General features: G+C 38.5%; 2 protein-coding genes across 4 annotated transcripts; one reads left to right on the top strand and one right to left on the bottom strand.

The window, feature by feature from the left end:
- The first annotated feature begins 4,711 nt into the window (after nucleotides 1–4,711).
- Nucleotides 4,712–14,342, top strand: LOC137952831 (mitogen-activated protein kinase kinase kinase 5-like). 2 transcript variants are annotated; one of them, XM_068799904.1, is made up of 11 exons: nucleotides 4,712–5,450; nucleotides 11,386–12,009; nucleotides 12,150–12,237; nucleotides 12,344–12,406; nucleotides 12,504–12,670; nucleotides 12,813–12,888; nucleotides 12,974–13,033; nucleotides 13,122–13,241; nucleotides 13,325–13,540; nucleotides 13,631–13,701; nucleotides 13,809–14,342. In XM_068799904.1, exons 1-11 carry the CDS (start codon nucleotides 4,939–4,941, stop codon nucleotides 13,996–13,998), a joined length of 2,187 nt encoding a protein of 728 aa, XP_068656005.1. In that variant the 5' UTR covers nucleotides 4,712–4,938; the 3' UTR covers nucleotides 13,999–14,342. The 2 variants fall into 2 exon arrangements, with proteins under 2 accessions (XP_068656005.1, XP_068656006.1); XM_068799905.1 differs by having other exon boundaries at nucleotides 13,850–13,991.
- A 214-nt stretch (nucleotides 14,343–14,556) lies between these two features.
- On the bottom strand, nucleotides 14,557–22,094 carry LOC137952829 (uncharacterized). Of its 2 annotated transcripts, XM_068799902.1 has the most exons (18): nucleotides 21,794–22,094; nucleotides 21,505–21,569; nucleotides 21,191–21,306; nucleotides 20,848–21,111; nucleotides 20,608–20,705; nucleotides 19,388–19,550; nucleotides 19,176–19,286; nucleotides 17,536–18,666; nucleotides 17,305–17,457; nucleotides 16,978–17,077; nucleotides 16,785–16,879; nucleotides 16,516–16,701; nucleotides 16,365–16,421; nucleotides 16,209–16,280; nucleotides 15,889–15,987; nucleotides 15,620–15,751; nucleotides 15,323–15,496; nucleotides 14,557–15,020 (listed from the first exon to the last, which is right to left on the bottom strand). In XM_068799902.1, exons 2-18 carry the CDS (start codon nucleotides 21,524–21,526, stop codon nucleotides 14,847–14,849), a joined length of 3,147 nt encoding a protein of 1,048 aa, XP_068656003.1. In that variant the 5' UTR covers nucleotides 21,527–21,569; nucleotides 21,794–22,094; the 3' UTR covers nucleotides 14,557–14,846. The 2 variants fall into 2 exon arrangements, with proteins under 2 accessions (XP_068656003.1, XP_068656004.1); XM_068799903.1 differs by lacking the exons at nucleotides 14,557–15,020; nucleotides 15,323–15,496; nucleotides 15,620–15,751 and having other exon boundaries at nucleotides 15,894–15,987; nucleotides 16,222–16,280.
- Nucleotides 22,095–22,346: the final 252 nt, after the last annotated feature.

Genomic DNA, 22,346 nt, shown 5'->3' with positions numbered 1-22,346 from the left:
TCGATTTTTTGAACTTTTAAACCAAACAACTAAAATGTTCTCATATCGTTAGGGTTTTATTATTTTGAGTCTTTCAACCAAAAAGTCGAATATTCGTTTGTCGTTTTTTTGAATTTTTGACCTAAACAACTGAAATGTTCGTTTATCGTTAGGGTTTTATTGTTTTGAGTCTTTCGACCAAAAAGTCGAATATTCGTTTGTTAGTTTTTTGAATTTTTGAACCAAACAACTAAAATGTTCTTATATCGTTAGGGTTTTTTTGTTTTGAGTCCTTCAACCAAAAAGTCGAATATTCGTTTGTCGTTTTTTTGAATTTTTGACCTAAACAACTAAAATGTTCATTTATTGTTAGATTTTTATTGTTTTGAGACTCTAAACCAAAAACTCAAATTTAAGGGACCAAGGCTTTGTTTCCAATTATTTTCATGTTAATGGTATCTAAATTTCACCCATAAATTATGTTTTTATAATTAACAAATGAAAGATTTTCAAAATTCCTCTTTCAATATTTTAGTTACCCTAATTAGTTCTTAATTATATCGACAAATTAGTCTTCCAAAAACATTATAGCAACAAATTTTAATTAATTAAGAACAAAATTAAAGGGTATAATATATCTTCATGGATGCATATAGCATGCTTTTGTATTATATAAATGCACAATAATTTCCTAATATACATGTATTCCTTATTCACTCTTCTTTACCCTAACCTCTCTTCTAAGTTATTCCATTTCATCCCAAATCGTGGCGATTAAGCAATGTAGGGGCATTTACGGTAACAAAACACAATCTCACCAACTTCCAGGAACTACAAGGTCGCGTCAGCGTAATTTTAGAGTTTTCTCGGTGATTTTTACGTCATTTGGTGAAAGATATTGTGGGTCCTCTCTTTCCACGTGGCTTTGCGAGTTACGAGGTAGCTCAATTCATGAAAGGCGCTCGTGGGGACAGAGCAGGACCTGCTATCCCCGGTCAACTGCACACGGGGACACCGACATCAATCCCCGGTAGCCCCTCATCGACCGCCGGCTTCTGAACAGTCGCTTCGAGCACCTGCTCAGAAATGACAAGTTTTTACCGGTCACATCGACGTGACTGAACCTCAAGAATTGCCACCAAAAACTACTCGACACGTGTGAGTCACTCGCTCTTTTGTTGCTTGAAAAAGTCAAGATGTAAACCCTAGCCTCAAGTTAATGGGCCCCAAAATCCACGGACAGGAGACGTCGAGGCTCATTCCGTGAAAACGACAGCGGTGGGAGGGACAAAAGGGTAGGGTCACCTTGGCGTGCGCGTGCGGAGTGGTCCTTTTTCATAAAATAAAGCGTTCCGGAATTCTAATTTGTTTTAATAATGAAATTACGAAAGTACCCTTAGCACGTGTAGAAATTATTTTCGCCTTCTCTTATTTCTTTTAAATATATTTTTCAACAGTTTAATAAATAATACCTGAGAAGCGAAGAATGGTTACATATTCGAAATAAAATATAAAGCTGAAATATTTCATGCTTCCATGTTGCATTTTACATATTGAAGCGTCTCGCCCTTAGTCAAAGGTTTCACACTAAGTTCTTAATTGGTTCCATGCATATATTAATTCAAACTATTGTAACAAGTTTTATAATTTGTGCTGACCGGATTCTATGTGGTGTGGTGTGGACTACTAAGTTTCACACTGTGGTTACAATTTTTACATTATTTTAATCGTAATAACAATGTAACATGTTATTGACCCATACTTACAACCAAGTTTTTATTTCTTAATAATTAGACCAATTAGTTAAAAAAAAGTTTGATTATACTAAATCAAAGTCCAATTAACCAATTAGGTCAATCAATGACCACATCACATGGGAAAAGTCTTCTCCTCGATCGATGGATCGAACCAACCTTCCCCCCCTCTTCACACACACACACATATCACTTGGGATTTTTTTTTATTTTTTAAAAAAAAAAGTATTTATAGATTTTATCAATCATATTTGAAATGTAACAAATTTTGAAAATAAAATTAGATTTAAAAAATACCTTAACAAATCGATGGAGAATCAACTAAGTGGCATATTAGCAATTTATAACCTCCATAAATAATTGCTAAAAATAGACAAATTCCGTGGAGTGTGTTTCCATGAAATGACATTGAAGAGAGTAAGCTGGATATGGTTGGTAGGATTCGTCGACTTTTGGAGAACATTTCCTTTTCTATAATGTCGGTGAATGTAATCGAAAACTTGTAAATCTTTCTCCTCAATTATTTATTCTCTATACTCTAGATTTTACTGTCAATGCTTAGTAGAAACTTCGGTTATTGAAGGGCGGTGGGAAGGAAGGGAGAAACCTCGACTCCTAAGCTGTTTTTTAACAAAATCGAAAATTGAAGGGCAACGGGGTTTGGCTTCCTGTCCTTTTCGCGTACATGGGCTGCTTTCCTTATTGACCCTCCATTCTCATCATCGACAGACAAGGCACAAAAAACCATCTTTTTGTTGTAAAATTTTGTTTGTAAGGTAGGGGAAGGTAGGGTGCCCTGCCCTGCCCTGCCCTTCCCTATGGATAGACACAATGAGGGTAGGGTTCGTTAATTCCCCCTATTTTTGCCATACTCTGGTTCAAGTCAGTTTTTGTACAATTCTTAGTCTGCTCAATATGAAGTGGCTTCAGCCCAGTTTCATTTGTTAAAAGGCCCAAATATTGTAGCCATAACAACTCGCCTTGGATCACTATGGTGCAGACCTTGAGCTTCGACCTACATTTTAAACTTAAAAAAAGAAGTACAAAAATAAATAAAGAGAATATTATGATGATATTGTTGAATTCTTCGCCGATAACCCCAATTTGGGTTTAATAGACCATACATGTTAAATTTATCTCTCTCAACTTGGATACCATGATTGATCATTTTTTATGTTTGAGGTAATTAAGAGCAACTATCAACCGTAAAAAAATCTAGACTACCCTGTTAACTCACGAGTTAACAAACCGAACTTGGTTTGTTATACTTAACGAACCTTATTTCATGTTTGAACTAGAACAACGTTTAAGTAAAAACTAAAATGAACCAAGTTGTTTTTAGCTGAGTGAGCTGGTTTGAGATTTTACCAACAGTGATGACAATCGAGTAGATAACATAGGGAATTATGGGAACCTAATCTTTTGTCTTCCTTGTTTTGTTGAGTAAGAAAAGGAAAAGTGAGAACGCTCTTTTTCTTAACTTGGTATAGAATGGATGATATAAGATGTGTTTATGCCATAGAGAGTAAGGGATAAGGATCATGTGATGAATTTGATAAATCTTATGGATTTTCTAATTTTGTTAAGCTTATTAAGGAATATGGGCCAATTGAGTAGATAACATAGGGAATTATGGGAACCTATATAAAGAGACACATTATGATTATGGTCCCCAATATACTAAATTAAACACAATTTTCCTTCTCCTCATCTGGAAGAGAGACGAAAGTTCCATTGAAGAACTAAAAAGATTTAGTTGAGGAAGATCACAAAACCAATTATTCGTTCATATCAATTGCCGCAAAATTTTGTAACGGTTGGCGATCCTTTGGAATGGATCCAGGTATTTATCCCGAATCCTAATATTCTGGCATGCTGTAAATTTTAGATAAGAAGTTAGAAAAATCACAAAACCAATTATTCGTATCGATTGACACATAATTCGACAACAGTAAGTGATTGTTTAGAATGGATTCAGGTATTTATCCCAAATCTTAATATTCTGGCATGATGTAAATTTTGAATAATAATTTAAATTACGGTTTTCTAACATTTAAGTCTATTTGATACTTGTAGTTATCTCTTTTAGTTGGTGAGGCCTTATCCTCTTGAGATTTCTTAAGAGCATACGACGGCAATCGGGGCAGTTCATCCATGAAAACCAGGTGGATGCGCGACCGGAGCACAATGGAGAATAACTACGATGTTCATCGTTTTAGCGATGGAAAATTCAAAAATCAAAGCAAAAGATAGCGAGAGAGGCGCTTGACTCTGGTTTGAGGTCAAGAGGTCAGACTTTTGGACTTTCAGCTTTCAAAAAGGGCGTCGTAGGAGAACGGTGACATGGAGTTGATTTTTCTCTTAACAGGTTTGGAATTAATAAAAGTAAAAAATAATGATCAAAATGTTTCTTTTCTAAAAGTTTTGCTCTTTCGTGATGAAATTGAACTTCCTGAATACGGACAAATGGAGATTTTTGACTTATCTGAAAGAGAAAATTTAATTTAATTTAATTAAATTTTTAAAGATTTGCCTAAATCTACACGTTGAAAGAGGCTCCGATCCTATATATATATTTTTTTTTTATCTTTCTTTAATTATATTTTATAATTAAGTTTTGTGGGGTCCATCGTACGGTAAAACCTTTCCTCTTTTTCCTGCTTTTTTATTTGATTATTCTCTTAATTCTTTTTCGTATTAAATATTCCAACAAAGCGACATTTTAGAAGTCTTCCTACAAAATATTTTATCAGATCTTAGCCGTTCAAGAAATCCTGGGCCGGGCCCACGTTATCCTTCTCCATCTGTCGTACTCCAGCACTTGTCGGTTACGTGTCAATAAGCGCAATCAAACCCAAGCAGTCGGGGACTAGTAGATGTTTTCGTATAAATTTGAGTCAGGTATTAAAAAAAAAGTAATTAAGGGCCCTTCCTCGTGACATCGTCGCCCATCACGTCTTGACTTTGTTGAGGGAGCCCAAAATGGTGGAAGCAAGCTGAAAACCCCGCTTTGACTTGTCGGAGATGGACTTCTTCTCTCTCTCCGTTGCCAGGGAAAATGGCAAGTCTCGCAAGCCGCGTGGCGGAGGTCGTCGAGGCTAAGGGTTCGACGTCCATGGCTTCATTGCCTGCCCCTCGTTCATGCAGATCCGTTTCCGGCCACTAGGCTTGCGGTCGTGGATGCCATGTTTCTCCCCCCGCAGCTATGCATTGGTGGAAGAGCTCCAATTCTCCGTCGTCGACCTCGTCTCCCAGATCGTCGCTTGATTCTCCGACTTCGCCGTCCAAACAGATGCGCATCCTGAAGGACTTCTACTTGTTCATATCGCGGAGGGACGCGGCCTCTCACCCGCGCCTCACGCGGCAGCGGAAGCTGCGGCATCTCAGCGACCTTGAGGTCGAGGGGTTGACGGTGGGAGGGCGGGGTTCTCCCCGGCCGTCACTGTCTGAGCATTCCACGCCTGTGTCTAGGTCTCCCATATGGAGGGAGTTCTTGTCCACGCGATCCTCGTCTGCTGTCGCAGTTCCCTTGCCTTTACCCGATTTGGGGGCTCTGCTGAGGAAAGATGCGGTGTTTGCGGATTCTAATAAGGGGTGTTGCCGGCTTCCTTCTCCGAAGGAAACACCGGGTTCGAGCAGAGATGAAGCTGATGCGGCGGAATTATTGAATGCTGACGCCGTTGGGGAGAGGATACTCTCCAGCTCCCCGTCTGGAAGGTGGGTTGTGTTTTTTTTTTTTTTTTCTTTCTGATTTTCTAGTAAAGGGAATGTTGGTTTTGATCACTTTGACCTGGAAACAACTTGCCCAATCATTCTTATTTCCGGTTTCGAATTATACTCTTCTGATTTCTAAGCGTAGTTCGTTTCTTAATTTGATTGTACGATAGATAGATGTTCTATTTTTTGTTTACGTTTTAAATTTTGGGCCGACTTTGGTATGATTTGGTCTCATATTGATTTAAAGTTGGTTGACGTTTGTTGTGGTTTATCTTATTCGGGTATATGAAAAATTATAAGACTTTAATGGGTCCAAATTCCGTTATCTGATAGCTAATATGAAATAATAATAAGGTTGGGTTCAAAGTCTGTAAGCTGATAGCTGTCTCAAAGAATGAGAACAATCATGGCATCTTGTGGTCACGCGCCATTCTCCATTACTTGCGCTTTATGGTATCTATTCTAACCTTTAATTTAATCTAAATGAATGTCTTAGGGGCATGTGTATAGACAAATATGCTCAGCCTTCCAATTAGCAAGGGAGAATTTATACTCTCAGTAGACATTATTGATTCTGATAGAAGATGAATTATATTAAGGAGATGAAGATGGGATGAAAGACTGGTGGATTATACATTTGTTGAGGTGTAGGTTGTGTTGGTCTTCATGAATACTGAAGACAGATGTTGAGGTGAAGATCCACATTATAGAGGTTGAGAGTAACCATATAATGGTTTAAAATAAGTTCATTTTGTTGAGTGATAGTAATTGTTCAGGGTTTAAGGAATTGGTACTATATTGCTTATCATGCAGGAAGTCTCAGATTCAGTGGTCCAATGTGGTTCTGTTTTGGGTGTTTGACCACTATAAACATAAATAAAAATTTAAACTGGAACTGAATCGGCCTTATTGGATTTTTGGTTGCCAATGTGATACCAGTACTCTTTTGTTGGACCTTGTTTTTATGTACGCAGAAGGGGTAGCAGTCTAGCTAACTGCACTGGTTTGATGGAAATGAAAGGTTATGGACTATCTCTAGCTAACTGCTATCATTTGATGGAAATGAAATGTTGTGGACAATCTAGGTTGGATTATCTCACAAAAAAGCTGGATTGAAACATGTGATGGTCCTTTCTGGGATGCCAAAGTTATGGAGTGTAATGCAAATGCTTTCAGACTGCTAAAATAAAAGGCTAATGTGTTTTCTTTGGTTGACATGAAGTGTAAAGGTTATCAGTTATTAGTGTTGTTTAGGCAATAAATGGCAAAATCAAGTCTTCCACATTATGATAATTTTTTTTTTTTTTTTTTAAAGTGTGTGATTTTATTAAGAGAGGGGGGGATGCTGCCTTCCCTGGCAAAAAGGGGAGGCTGGGAGATACAACAGATAAAAACTAACTGACTAACAAATGAATTACAAGCTAAGGAAAGAACCAAAAAAAAAAAAAACAGCTAAATAAAGACAAAGGAAACACAACAGAGCAACAAGCTAGTTGGTTTATTGTTGCTGCTGCACATTCAACCCTCCCTAGTTCGGGTCTGAGGTACAGTCATTTCCTTGTTCCAGGCAATCTTGAAAATTTCTGGAAAATAAGCTACTAATGGCTTGTCTCCAGTGCATACATCAGACCAGAATTTCATGGAGTTGCCTGCTCTAGCTCTCAACTTAATGCCTGCTGTTGCACATTCAACCCTTCCTAGTTCGGGTCTGAGACACAGTCATTTCCTTGTTCCTGGCAATGTTGAAAACTTCAGGAAAAGAAGCTACTAATGCCTTGTCTCCAGTCCATACATCAGACCAAAATTTCATGGAGTTGCCTGCTCTAGCTCTAAACTTAAGGCCTGCTGTTGCACATTCAACCCTCCCTAGTTCGGGTCTGAGACACAAGCATTTCCTTATTCCTGGCAATGTTGAAAACTTCAGGAAAAGAAGCTACTAATGGCTTGTCTCTAGTCCATACATCAGACCAGAATTTCATGGAGTTGCCTGCTCTAGCTCTAAACTTAAGGCCTGCTGTTGCACATTCAACCCTACCTAGTTCGGGTCTGAGACACAGTCATTTCCTTGTTCCTGACAATGTTGAAAACTTCAGAAAAAGAAGCTACTAATGGCTTGTCTCCAGTCCATACATCAGACCAGAATTTCATGGAGTTGCCTGCTCTAGCTCTAAACTTAAGGCCTGCTGTTGCGCATTCAACCCTACCTAGTTCGGGTCTGAGACACAGTCATTTCCTTGTTCCTGACAATGTTGAAAACTTCAGAAAAAGAAGCTACTAATGGCTTGTCTCCAGTCCATACATCAGACCAGAATTTCATGGAGTTGCCTGCTCTAGCTCTAAACTTAAGGCCTGCTGTTGCACATTCAACCCTACCTAGTTCGGGTCTGAGACACAGTCATTTCCTTGTTCCTGACAATGTTGAAAACTTCAGAAAAAGAAGCTACTAATGGCTTGTCTCCAGTCCATACATCAGACCAGAATTTCATGGAGTTGCCTGCTCTAGCTCTAAACTTAAGGCCTGCTGTTGCACATTCAACCCTACCTAGTTCGGGTCTGAGACACAGTCATTTCCTTGTTCCTGACAATGTTGAAAACTTCAGAAAAAGAAGCTACTAATGGCTTGTCTCCAGTCCATACATCAGACCAGAATTTCATGGAGTTGCCTGCTCTAGCTCTAAACTTAATGCCTTCTTGAACTTTTGGCTTGTACTTAAAATTCTTTTTCAGTGGGGGTATAGTTTACTGCCCAAAGATGGATTGGGCGCCAAGAAGTGTTATAATAATTGTGCTTTGCCACCAGAACTTTGCTCCAAAGGTTGTCTTTTTCGTTGGTAAAGCGCCAAATCCATTTAGCCAGCAGGGAATCATTAACTTTAGTGATGCTTTTGATATCCCCCTCCCCCTTTTCCTTGGGCAGACAAACCTCTTTCCATCTTACCAAATGATGTTTGGCATTGTTTGACGAGCCTCTCCAAAGGAAATGATGCTCCAGCGCTTCAACTTTCTTGGAGATGCTGGCTAGGCTTATTAATAGAGACAAGTAGTAAAGAGGAAGAGCTGCCAGAGTTGGCTTGATTAGAGTTAACCGTCCAACTTTTGATAGAAGTTTGCCTTTCAAGTGCTTAGCCTTTTATCAAACTTTTCAAGGACATTTGCCCACAACACTTTGGAAGGCTGTTTGAGGGAGAGAGGCAGCCCAAGGTATATTGTTGGAAGATCGGTGACTTTGCACTCCAAGATGCTGCCGAACACTTGAAGGGATTCAAAGGGGTGAATGCCTTATATTGCAAATTTAGACCAATTGACTGATTGACCTGAGATGTCTTCATAGAGGAGCAAAAGGGCTTTCAGCTTTGCGATTTGATCAACATGGACTACTCCGAAGCATAAGGTGTCGTCTGCAAATTGCAATATTGACACATGAAGATACTAGGTTGTTGAGGAAGGTTTGAACCAATTTATATCTTTTGAACTGTTGAACATGTTGCACAGAACATCTCTGATCAGATTGAACAACATAGGGGAGAGAGGGTCCCCATGTCTCAGGCCACAAGAGTTATTGAAATAACCATATGCCTTGCCATTTACAAGGACCGAGAAGGTGGTAGAAGATACGTAACTCTTGATTCAGATGTGCCATCTTCTCTCGAAGCCCAACTTTAGTACCACGAAATCCAGCAGCTTCCATTTGGCTGTATCAAAAGTATTCTTGACATCAATCTTAAGGAGGATGTGGTGTAGCCTCTTTTCTTCTAAAGTGGTCTACCATTGTATGAGCAGAGAGCGCCGTGTTGAGGATCTGCCGTCCCTTTATAATGGTACGTTGATTGGGTTGGATGAGATGAGGGAAGACGGAGCTGAGATGTCTTCATAGAGGAGCAAAAGGGCTTTCAGCTTTGCGATTTGATCAACATGGACTACTCCGAAGCATAAGGTGTCGTCTGCAAATTGCAATATTGACACATGAAGATACTAGGTTGTCGAGGAAGGCTTGAACCAATTTATATCTTTTGAACTGTTGAACATGTTGCACAGAACATCTCTGATCAGATTGAACAACATAGGGGAGAGAGGGTCCCCATGTCTCAGGCCACAAGATTTATTGAAATAACCATATGCCTTGCCATTTACAAGGACCGAGAAGGTGGTAGAAGATACGTCACTCTTGATTCAGATGTGCCATCTTCTCTCAAAGCCCAACTTTAGTACCACGAAATCCAGCAGCTTCCAATTGGCTGTATCAAAGGTATTCTTGACATCAATCTTAAGGAGGATGTGGTGTAGCCTCTTTTCTTCTAAAGTGGTCTACCATTTTATGAGCAGAGAGCACCGTGTTGAGGATCTGCCGTCCCTTTATAATAGTACGTTGATTGGGTTGGATGAGATGAGGGAAGACGGTAGCTGAGATGTCTTCATAGAGGAGCAAAAGGGCTTTCAGCTTTGTGATTTGATCAACATGGACTACTCCGAAGCATAAGGTGTCGTCTGCAAATTGCAATATTGACACATGAAGATACTAGTTTGTCGAGGAAGGCTTGAACCAATTTATATCTTTTGTGCTGTTGAACATGTTGCACAGAACATCTCTGATCAGATTGAACAACATAGGGGAGAGAGGGTCCCCATGTCTCAGGCCACAAGAGTTATTGAAATAACCATATGCCTTGCCATTTACAAGGACCGAGAAGGTGGTAGAAGATACATAACTCTTGATTCAGATGTGCCATCTTCTCTCGAAGCCCAACTTTAGTACCACGAAATCCAGCAGCTTCCAATTGGCTGTATCAAAGGTATTCTTGACATCAATCTTAAGGAGGATGTGGTGTAGCCTCTTTTCTTCTAAAGTGGTCTACCATTTTATGAGCACAGAGTGCCGTGTTGAGGATCTGCCGTCCCTTTATAATAGTACGTTGATTGGGTTGGATGAGATGAGGGAAGACGGAGCTGAGACGCAAGGCAAAGACCCATGCAATGATTTTATAAGGGCTGGATATAATGCTGATGAACGAAACTCAGCGGGGGTTGCATCATTTGCCTTCTTAGGGAGGAAAGTGATGAATGATAATCTTACTGTATGACCAGGTGTAATGATCAGATGAATGATGAACTGAATTCCTAATTTATGCCACCATGCAGGGATATGTCCTTTTGGCTCTTTCTTTCTATTTCATTTTATTAATTTTTCCTTGATATGTGGTGTTTGTGAGCAGGTCATCTACAGTTTTTTATTTTCTTTTGAAATTGTGTGATTTATATTGCTTAAAGAAACAATTAGAGGGAGCCCTCCAAGGTACAATAGAGGAGTCCCCCACTACAAAAGAGGGCCAAGGAACTCCTTTGGCCAACACATCAGAAATTTTACTTGCAGCTTTAAGAGTGTGTTGCCAAAAGAGAATTACCATCTACAGGTTATTTATGTAATGGTTGTATAAAATAATCGCTGGAAATGCTCAGATGCCTAGTAGTAAAGATATGAGGAGAGTCTTGTAGTTGTCAGTCAAGGAACCAACAAAATAGAGGAAAGAAAAAAACAACATGGATGGAGGTGAGACATGACGAGGATGGCATAGAAAGGAGTTAATTAACGACAGCAGAATTGAGGATGCTCCATGGTTTGGATTTATGCTAAAAGGTTTTTGATCCTAAAAGGTTTTGGTGTGTTGGATGTGATGAAGCTGGAAATTTAGTTGACAGGTTTTGGTGTGTTGGATGCTGTTTCTTCTCAGTATCCTAGATTTTTTTCCTACTAATTAACAAAGGTCGCTCAAGTATTTTTCTTGGCTATACTTTTATCTGTGTTTGTGTTATTGAAAGAAGCATACTTTTGAGGGTTAATTGGCAAGATATGGCTGGTAACATTATATGTTCTAAAGAATCTTTATAGAGTATTGGTTACTCTCCCGAGATTTTTTAATTTATTCTTGTTGTATTGCAGTATGTTTGCTTGCCAGTACAATCATAAGGGCGAAGAAAAGTCATATGCATCACCAAATGGATCTATTTTGAATCATGGTGCAAAGATGCTGCAGACCCCAAATTCTCTTGAAAACATACAAACCTTTAGGTTAAAAGTGCCTCCAAAGAGTGCCCCAGGTAGTAGCTTGTCTAGTCCTGAACAAAGTCCTCGGAGATTGAGTACAGGGGGCTACCCTTTATCATACGCGCACTTGCGAGGACTTCAGTTTTGGTCTATTCCAGAGTTGCCTCCCTTTGATAAGAAGGGATTCTCTTCTGGTAGTTCACTAGAGAAATTTGGACAAAATCCGGACTGTTCACCGCTCAATAGTCCCACAGGGAGAAATCAGGGTTTCAAAACCGCTAGCTCAAGTGGGGCCACCACTCCGCTGCATTCAAAGACCCCTTCAGACTCCTCTGCAGCATGGCATGAAGGTCTGATTTCTGTCCATCCTCTGCCCCTTCCTCCTGCAGCCTCTGTGCCTTCACAACCAGCTTATCAGCCTCCAGCAAAGTCAGAAGTCTCATCAATGACAAGTCAGTGGCAAAAGGGGAAACCCATTGGAAGTGGTACTTTTGGAAATGTTTATGTGGCCACAAATAGGTACCTTTTTTTTTTTCTTTAATAGCATTTAGGTACATTTTATTTTATGTTGCCTCAAGTAGCTACTTAAGCATTTCATTTTAGCGACTTGTGGTATGGCCATGCAGTACTTTGCACTGATGCTTTCTTTTCTTCAACAGGGAAACAGGAGCTTTGTGTGCAATGAAAGAAGTTAATTTAATTCCTGATGACCCAAAATCAGCAGAATCCATGCAGCAGTTAGAGCAGGTTAGTTATACTGAAATTGATCATTTTTTAGGAAAAAATAATGAGTTCTGAGTCAGGTTTCCATTCATGCTAGTTTTTGTCTCAAGATTTTTTCATTTTGTGGCAGGAAATAAAAGTTCTTAGCCAATTGAAACACCCAAATATTGTGCAATATTTTGGAAGTGAAATAGTAAGTTGTTTCCAAATTTCTGCTTGGCTGGTTCCTGTTAGTAGTTGGATGCGTTTGTGCAAAGATACTCAGATATGCTATTATTTTTCACTTGAAGGTTAAGGATCGTTTCTTCATATATTTGGAATATGTTCATCCTGGTTCAATTAGTAAATATGTTCGTGATCATTGTGGTGGAGCTATGACAGAGTCAATTGTTCGCAATTTCACACGTCATATTCTATCTGGGTTGGCTTACCTGCACAGCACAAAAACAATTCACAGGTGCTTGTATCATTTTTCTTCCTGAACATGCTTAAAATGCTTATACTTGATGCACTTTCTGGTCTGATTCTTGTCTCTGATTTAATTGTTTACACCTTGGGAGACGGGAAAATTTCATCTTCAAATATTCTACTTTTTTTAGGGATATCAAAGGGGCAAATTTACTCGTTGATGCCTCGGGGGTTGTCAAGCTTGCAGACTTTGGGATGGCAAAACATGTAAGAAACTTGTATACTTCAATCTGAGAGTAAGAAAGAAGCTATATAGTCATTTTCTGATGCTTATGTACCTTTTTTTATTCAGATGAGTGGTCAAGCTGCTGCACTTTCATTGAAGGGTAGCCCATATTGGATGGCACCAGAAGTAATATTTTTTTTTATGTTTGCTAGTACCAGCTCACGTCTAGATTAATTTCTAACCATTCTTAAATGCTTGTGGTCTCCATTTGCAGGTCATGCAAGCAATGATGCACAGGGATTCTGGGTATGATCTGGCAGTTGATATTTGGAGCTTGGGTTGTACTATTATCGAGATGATCACAGGGAAACCTCCTTGGAGTGAATACGAAGGGGTAAGCTCTCTGCAGGATTTTATTCATGTTCACCAGTTTCCGAACCTTGATAACGTGATTGTAATATTTCTCTGTTGATGCAGGCAGCGGCAATGTTTAAAGTCTTAAACAATGAATGCCCTCCAATACCTGAAATGCTGTCTCCTGAAGGTAAAGATTTCCTCCAGTGTTGCTTTCGGAGGAATCCATTGGAACGGCCATCTGCAAATACTCTTCTTGAACACCGTTTTGTGAGAAATTCTAATCAAACGCAGGATATTCCTGGTAGCGTACAGGCCATCTCAAGGATGAATCTTTCGGTGAGTTTTAATTCCTGCTAAAGAATTACTCATTACTTGATGTTTCCAAACTGCCGATTCTGATGGATTGCATAAATTTTCTCTTTATAGGATATAACACAAAATTCCAGAGACCGGACGAGTTTTATACCAACTAGCAGAGGGAAACATTTATCAAATGGGTACGATGCAATTTCCAAACCGATATTTGTGTCTTCGACCAACACATCCATTTGATTTTGCATGATTACCGGAATTTGCATGATATTCGTGTCATGTTTTTCTCCAGCGAGACTGGCCAATCTCATCCTGAAACTTCCAAATCCGCAGTGGGTCCTCGCCACTCTCCTTGTTCAACACTCGAGGCCATCCCTAGTCTGTCTCCTCCAAGTTCAAATCACAGCCCTCGCAGTTGTAGCCCACAGAATTTACTAAGTGGATTCCCTACGGCAGCTGCTGGAAACCATGGGCGTTTCTGATCGACCGGGAAGGCCTTCACCTCTGTTTTTTCAATTTCAGATGGCCAGTTCGAGGAATGATATTTATTTGTCTTGGGGACCTTTTGTACCCAACTAGAGCCTAGAGTTTTGTAACATTTATTCTTCTGTACATCTTTCGTAGGAGAGATGCTTCCAGAAATGTTGTCTATGTTCTATAGTTTTAGCTTCTGTAGGAAGTGAAGTTCTAGGCACCACGTTACTAACGATATTTCTAATGTACAATATGACGAATGATAAAAAAGCAGGTGTATATGAAGGTTTTTATGTATTTTTTGGGTGTTAACTGTTAAGTGTACTAAATTTAATTGGTTCTAACCTTTTTCTGTTTGAGCTATATGACAGTCACAATCTCAATATAAATAGGCTATTTGGTGCAAAACAGTTATCTTAGTCATCTGATCATGATTGATAGAACGACTACGATAATCACATGATTCGCACCAAATAACTTTTTGTGTTGAATCAACCCTCATATGACAGTTGTCTGTAACAATATGTTTTCTCCCAACATTAACATCAAAATTTGAATCACCAGTTTTAAAACTTTAAAACCCAGCACAATTATTTAAAACTTGGTACAAGGAGATTCTTGAGCTGCTTAATCATATTTAGAGAAGACATGAGGCATTACAAAAGAATACTAAATAACAAAAATTAAAGAGAGACATCATACCTCACAAAAGAGCTATGACACTTTCCAAAAGAGAACAGACACATAACTTACAAAAGAGCTATGACACTTTCCAAAAGAGAACAGACATAACTATACAAAGAACTCCTACTAGTGCAAATAGTAAGTACCACGCACTCGCACACAAGATCGTATACTACATGTCATGCCTGGTCAGGAAGGTCTTCCCAAGCTTTGAAGCATTTGTTTCAGACCCAGGGCCAGTCAGCACGCTGCCATTGTCAGACATATAAAAGTAGTTGTAGTTTATTCGAGTAACCAGATCCGCCAGATGGGGGAAATGACCCACATTCAGTTTGAAGGACAGCACCTACATATGATTAGGTCAAGAATCAGTAACCTGGAACTTGGCCATCTCAGCCCGTCTATGTTGATCATTTATTTTGGTAGGCCAATAACTTTGGACAAACCACATCAACCAATCAAATGATCATACCCAGATCATCTAGCACCACAGAGCATGAGGCACTTCAGGGGATGGTTATCTAGCCATCAGTCAACAAATGAAGCACGAACAGTTCATTTTCTGTTATCATATTTTTAAGAACTTCTACACAAAACATGGAAAGGGAACATAGGGAAGAACGAGTCCGATGCAGTAGAGATAAATACCCTGAGTAGAAAGATGATACAATCATCAAACTGTTTCTCAATCCTGTCCACTTCATTGTCGCAGCTTGCCCGGTTAGCTGAAGTTGCTGCACTGCTGCAAAGCAGTTGTTGTATAGAGTAGAACTCAAGGGCCAAAGCAAGAATGTTTTTAATGCGATTTGCAATCAGTGCCCACTGCAAGTTCATGAAGAAAAATTAGGAAATTGAAAGATTTTCATCATTGGATCCTACTGTTATAGGGTGATGAGAGTCATATGCCTATGCACACCCTAAATTCAAACTTATGGAAATTGTTACCAGCTTATCTGGAGCCACAAAACAGAGACGTTGAATAGACAAAAGGTAAGCCTCATGGACTTCTATGACTTCATCAAGAGAACCAGCAGATGCCATTCCTTCAAAGAGTTCAAGCCAAGCACTGTGGAATACCTGCATATTTTCATTTTTTTGGAGAAAGACGATTTGAGGTGCAAAATCAAATGTTTCATATATTCTCATATCGAATGAACACAGAGAGGTCAAAGTTTCTTGGACTACATTTTTTTTCCTCAAAGGCTGTGACTTACCCTATCCATGACATACTGGTGAAAGGCATCGACAAAATGCAGAAGCTTCTGCTCAACCAATAAATGTCGTTTATGATTGTTCCTTTTCATGCTTCCATCCTGACATTGGGAAAGAAAAGATGTTCCTTTTGTGAGGTATTTGGCCAATACTTGAGTGTAAACCATAAAAGAACTGTTGAATTTGATGCATACAATTATGACATAGTTTCCAAACCCAAAAAAAGCTTAAGATAAATCTAAGCTAAGAAATGATAAACACTATCAAAATAACTTGTTGAGCACTAATAAAGAAACTATAAAAGAAATAATGGAATGATAACCTTCCACATCCACCTTCTTGCTTTGTCAAGAACGAATTTTGCACGCTTCACTTTCAGCAAGAATGCCATTACCTGCAGCAAATATAGATATAACCAAAGGAAAACTAAGAGAATAGAAGGGTGGTCTCTATAAATAGGAAATGAATAAATCAACACCTGATTGTACTTCATCATTGCATCTGTATTAGCAATAAGCTCAAGAGGCCATGAAACCTGTCTTACATAACAAAAAAACATTGAAACCCTTGCAAGACGAGAGGGTAAAAAACAAATAATTGACAGCAATCAAGTAAACAACTACACCTACCTTGTATGTGAACTTTAGTAAATCAAGTTCATCTATACCAAAACAGCCATGCCGAGTCTTATGAGGAGCTACAGCCAAGTTAGTTATATTTTTTCCATCATCAGGAGGCTGAGGCTTTATAATTGATACAACTAAAGAATCGGGAGCACTTAGAAGCATCCCATCAGCAGAATTTCTAATGGATTCCTGCGTCCACATATTCACCTTTAAATGCAAGATCAAAAGAAAAATATGCCTTTCCCAAACTAATTAAGGTTCAAATTCTACACCTGTAATATAGTATTGAGTTCAAATTCATCATCCCAAGGATCACCCCTGTCTAGTTTATCGAAAAGCACAATGAGGAAATGCTGAAGTAGGTCACCTGAATATAGAAATAAACCATATAAACATTAACTTTTAACAACTATACTTATGAGACAGCTGCTTCCAGAATCAGGTGAACCAAAACAACAAACGTACCTGAACCCAGCAAGTAAATAGCGCGTAATACACCAAGTTCATCCATCAATTTCCAACCATTCATTAACTTGAACAGGATATGCCTGCCTACATAGACCACCTGGTGCATAACCACAGGAAAACTGAATAAAAAGAAGTCCTCATCATACAACTAAGCAGAGAAAAGAAATCCTCATCCTAGCGTATTAGAACCAAATTTATGTCAGCTACTTGAGTCTGACTCCTGTATTCTATCAGTTCATATCTACCTCCATCACTAAGAATTGAGTGGGAAAAAATTAGCTTCAAAACGAAAGACAATGTCATCAATGACTTTGAGCTACCAACCTGCTTTTTAATATATGCAATAAGACATTCTTGCAGAACAACACCAGGAAGTGGTGTAGCCTTAAGTTCAAAACTTTGAATCCAGTAAAGAACTCTTGAGGCAAGGGTGCTATTTTTCTGGTAGGGTAAAACCTCTGAAATAGATTTATCCTCCTGAGGATCATATTTGACAATCAAAAATAGTGACTTCAAGAAACTAAAAAGTTAGTTTGAACCAGATAATTCAAGTACCTGAAAATAAGGAAGAAGAGTAGGAAAAGGAAAAAGAGACTTCAGAGTCTGCCTTTCATCCTCCAGTCGAGCTAACTCAACTTCATCAAATTGAAAACCGTAAGAATAATTTGTTGCATTTGGACTTAATTTATCCGCGTTCCCACAAGTGCTAGCATTTTCTCCACTAAAAATAGCATCTCGTAGTTTTTCATCATTCAAAGGGGGAAGTAAGAAATATCTGTAGTTCAAGTTATCACAGGCCGACTTATTCGCATGAAGAAAGTCTCTGCACACTGTTATAGCTGGATTTTCAGGCCAAAATGATCTAGCAAGGACTGCATACACTTCATCACCATCATCAGCAGCCAAAATTTTCCCACTATGAAAAAACCCAATCTCTTTTGTATCGATCATCTGACCAAAACAGTCTGAATCTTTTACTGTGGACATTAAATTAGCTTTCACTCCCATACCCACCCATCTGCAATTTTTCTGTGATTCTGTCTCATCTAAAATCTTGTACCAAATTGAGTCAGTAGCAATTAAAGCTGGTTGAGTGGGAGAACTTCCCTTTTCCAATTTCATTTTTTCACAGTGAGAAGCTATACCAACTGGGTCTTCCTGTTTCATATGTCTATAAATATGATGTCCATCAGAAATAAGAGCCGACAAGGATACACAGAAAATCTCAGGCAAGGTTAATCTTCCCAAGTACTGGTCATTATCTTTCAACTTTGTCTCATTGAAATTGAAATGGTTGTATGACCCAAAAGTAGACCTATCTGATGTCTCCAAACAACAAATCTCAGAATCATCAGTTTCATTAAATATCATAGCTTTACTTGTCCTTGCATGTCTAATCAGCTGCAAGGATTTTCCAGCCGACACAATTGACTTGGTCATATCTTTCAAAAAGAAAGGGCAGATTACAGTTTCGATATTAATCTGGTCCTTTACCTTTAAGAAACCAGAGATGACAGAGGATCCCTTGTCTCCTGTTTCTCTCTTATCATTTGTCATGGAATCACCACCACTTCTTAAGGAAATTCCTGAAGCTAATTTTCTGTATTGCTGAGTCCTAAAGAGATAGCTTTTCTCCCAATATGCTGGTTGATCAATCATGATTGCATCATTGGCACAAAAGAACATCTGAAAGAAACGATAAAAAATCAGGGGATCCAGATAATAGGATTACAAGGAATAGTGAAGTTGAAGGCTTTAAGCATCGAATCCTGATGTAATATATACTAATCATCACATCAATTGCATGGGGACATACATATGCACATATATTCATCCATATGGGCATAAAGAGAAGCACCAATTATGTATCCATATGCTTGAACTACAACAGTAGAGCACCTGCACAGGAACCCTGGATATGCTATCTAAATTAAGTCCTCAAAAATTGATTGGTTGGACAATCTTAGGGAACTTCACAAACGAACATGTTAAATAGTCGGATTATTAACCTAGACAATTGACATTATAGCTTTGACCTATTGTCAGTGTAACACTTTGTTTCCTAATAAGTGAATGCGCATCTAAAGCAGATTTCTTTTTCCTTTTTTTTTTTTTTTTTGATAGTATGGAATTTTTTGTTTTTTTTTTGTTTTTTGAAATGATGACAGTATGGAATTAAGCAGAAATGTAATTACCTCCTCAAAAGGATCATCAAGTGTTCCATCATAAAGCCAGGAATCAAGTCCCTCTATGTACGGCAACAAACTTCTTACAAATAAAACAAGTAGCATATGGTATGCATCCTCCTGAAATTAACAGTCCGGCTTTTAATTCAGAACCAAATACTCAAATAATCATAACAAAGATGTTTAGCAGATATGAAAAATCAAGAAAAAATATCTTCAACCTCTCCACCTTGTACAGGACAAATTTCATCTAGCTGCTTGTACAGATGATCAAGAATGTGAACTGTTATTTCACCGGGTGCAACTTCAGAGAGGTTTTCAAGATAAACAGAAGGAATTGCTCCCTGCACTACTCGTAACAAATATTCAGCTCCAGAGCACACACTGCATGAATCATAAGAACAATGACCATGAGATTTTGAAACACCAAGTAGCAAAAGCAATAGCTATTAAACTAGTAGCAAAGAGTAATAGCTATTAAATTATGTTCCCATCTGTCAGTATTCATGTGAACTATGTAAAAAAACCACAAACTCAGAAGTAAATTGTGTAAAGCAACAAATAGACTAAGTAAAATATATTTGCAAAGTCACCATGGATTTAATGTGAAAATTAAGACTTTTCTAAACTGCATATGGTTTCTCCTTGTTTATTGGATAGGTCTAGTTGAAATAATTTTCCTTTAGCTCCTTGCAGTACCACCAGTCACTCACTTTGTGGACTGAATGGATATGAACAGAACAGATTTGTCCATCAAACGAGGATGAACAGGCAAATCTGAACTGGCACCAGTTTAAAGTGTTTGATAGTGAACCATAGACCAGCTGAGTAAAACAAATCTAAAAGTAAAAAATGAAATTCATGCAAGAAAATTTATATAAGAATTTTGTATTTTTTTCACATTGTTGGCATTCTTTTAACTTTTTTTCTTAACACTATTTTTAAGGTGTCAATAAATTTTACATTACTTTCTTAAGAAAAAGATCATTCATAATGTCATATTGGCTCAAGCTTTGGCCAAAACTGATGGAGCCAGAACCAGACAGGCCACCGGTTTGATAGCAGTGTTGATTTTTCCATCTTTGAAGGAGACAGAAAAACAAAACAAATATATTTGAGCTTCTATTTCAGCCTGCCTACAAGTTTGTCCTCCTTTAATCTAACAACTAATATTACTGATATAATCTTGTTAATTAAAAAATACAGAATCCCTCATCAACACCTGTGGCAATACACATCATCAAGAAATGACTGATACTTGGTTAGATTGCCAATGTAATTAGAACTGGAGATCCATAATAGAGTAACAATTCTGTAAACATGTACAAGCAATCCTAGCAAAACCTACAATTTCAACATCCATTGTTTGAAAAGGACTAAATTTTATAGTAAAAGTGCATGGAAAAATGGGGTGAAGAAGTCCCAGTCAGAAACTAATCACCTTGATAAAGCATTTCCCAACCCGAGCAGAGTGAGAATACTGTTGGTCTCTGATCTAACGAGATCCTCTTCCTCTTTCAGAGCAATATCCCTCAATTTCTTACAGCGTTCAGATTTTGTTAATTATATTCACAAACATACAGAAAATTAACTAACAAACAAGCTGTCTAATTTAAGATAGCTAATCAGAAATAGAAAATATTATATAAACCAATTTATCGTGAAAAAAAGATATGACTACCTTGAGCCACAAGGAGACAGAATGTGCAAAAGCCTTTAAGGTAGGTGGTGCGCATATAGAAGAGAATTCAATCTTCTTGACAAAAATTTCCACCTGTTGCAAGCAAGTTGCAGCATATACAAGCTGTCCAAGAATCCCATAGAGACTTGTTTGTGAAAGGTGGCTCACATATACTCCATTCTTAATAAGAAAACTTTGCACACAGGGATCCCAGAAAAATAAAGGACCGGACAATCCTTGCAAAATTTTCAGAATACCTCGAACCTGTAAAATGAAGCATCTTAACAAGTACCACTTCATCAAATAGCATAAACGTCGCATACATTCTAAAACATTCACATACCAGATCAAGTTCATTGGTCTTTAACTGTGGGTCTGGTGCTGCAAACTGCAGGCCGTCTGAGTTGATATGATAAAGCTTATCTGCTAGGCTTTGCCGATTGCTAGTGTTTGTCCCATCTGTGGGATAAAGAAAATATCATCACTAGTCACCATTGAATTGGTCTTGTTCAAAAAGTATGAAATTGTTTTACAGTGAAAAAATAAAAATAAGAGACTCGATCCCCAATTGTAAGCCTAGTTCCTACAATAAGGAGCACCAACGGACGTGATATATCCGAATGACATGATAAGAGATAGAAGGTTTAGTAGTATCACCCAAGAGAACAGGGTGCACCATCTGAACAACGCACTCGGCTGTCAGTTAAAAACACTGTTTCGACCTGAAAAAAATGCAAATAACAGTACAAAAAATGAATAAATAAGCCGACGAGCAACCACTAACTTGTTAAGAAGACGAATAAATATCCTTTTATGTCAGAAGGTGCCCTTGATTCAGGCATTCAGGACCCCCAAACGTAGCACAAAGTATGTAACCGAAGAGTGCAATCTAAGAGAATTATATAATGAAATTTCTAACATCGCTCCATTTGAAGAGTCTTACAACCTTTTCTATATTAATTTCCTTCAGGTTTCTGACTTCATGTGATGGCTTCCGAAAGTTTTGCTTCTCATTGCTCCGCTAGCATTATGGAATCTCCGATGAGCCGAATGAAAAGATTGCCGGCCTCGAATCTCTGAACGACTAAAGTCTGGTTAAACCCCCGCAAGTAACCGAAGAAATGCAGAGGCTTCACATTGAGAAAAGATTCCACGCCGCTAATCCTGAGCAAAGTAACAGATCGCATTGATTTGAATGGAAAACGGGAGAGGAAAGCGCGGGCTTGGGATCTTTCTTCTTTGTTCGATCTTTATTGTGAGGGTTTTGAAGGTGCGATGGATCCGAGCGCATAGTATTAGGGCCATGATGTTCCGACCCAGCGTGTCCGGATCGACTCGGATTTGACATGGTAGATCGAATTTTGGGGTCAGCCAGAGTTCCGAGTTTATTGGGGTTTTCAGGTTTTCGCCCACATCCAACCATCATGGTTACGTGTTTGTATCTCTGAACTTTGCCTTCCAATTAGAATCTAATGAATAATTGTGATATTTTGATTAAT

This window comes from Aristolochia californica, unplaced genomic scaffold, assembly GCF_029961685.1.
Source record: "Aristolochia californica isolate CCGP_79_NKW_82.1479 unplaced genomic scaffold, dmAriCali1.0.hap1 SCAF_16, whole genome shotgun sequence".
Taxonomy (NCBI): domain Eukaryota; kingdom Viridiplantae; phylum Streptophyta; class Magnoliopsida; order Piperales; family Aristolochiaceae; genus Aristolochia; species Aristolochia californica.
This window is presented reverse-complemented; position numbering and strand designations above follow the sequence as displayed.

Bases quoted from the DNA above. Each gene is read 5' to 3' on its own strand.
- LOC137952831 (XM_068799904.1), top strand. From the start codon at position 4,939: ATGCATTGGTGGAAGAGCTCCAATTCTCCGTCGTCGACCTCGTCTCCC. The intron at 12,889-12,973 runs GTAAGAAACTTG...TTTTTTATTCAG, and splicing joins ACTTTGGGATGGCAAAACAT to ATGAGTGGTCAAGCTGCTGC. The intron at 13,541-13,630 runs GTGAGTTTTAAT...TTCTCTTTATAG, and splicing joins TCTCAAGGATGAATCTTTCG to GATATAACACAAAATTCCAG.
- LOC137952829 (XM_068799902.1), bottom strand. From the start codon at position 21,526: ATGGTGCACCCTGTTCTCTTGG. The intron at 18,667-19,175 runs GTAATTACATTT...CGTTTCTTTCAG, and splicing joins TTGATGATCCTTTTGAGGAG to ATGTTCTTTTGTGCCAATGA. The intron at 17,458-17,535 runs GTACTTGAATTA...TATGATCCTCAG, and splicing joins CTCTTCTTCCTTATTTTCAG to GAGGATAAATCTATTTCAGA.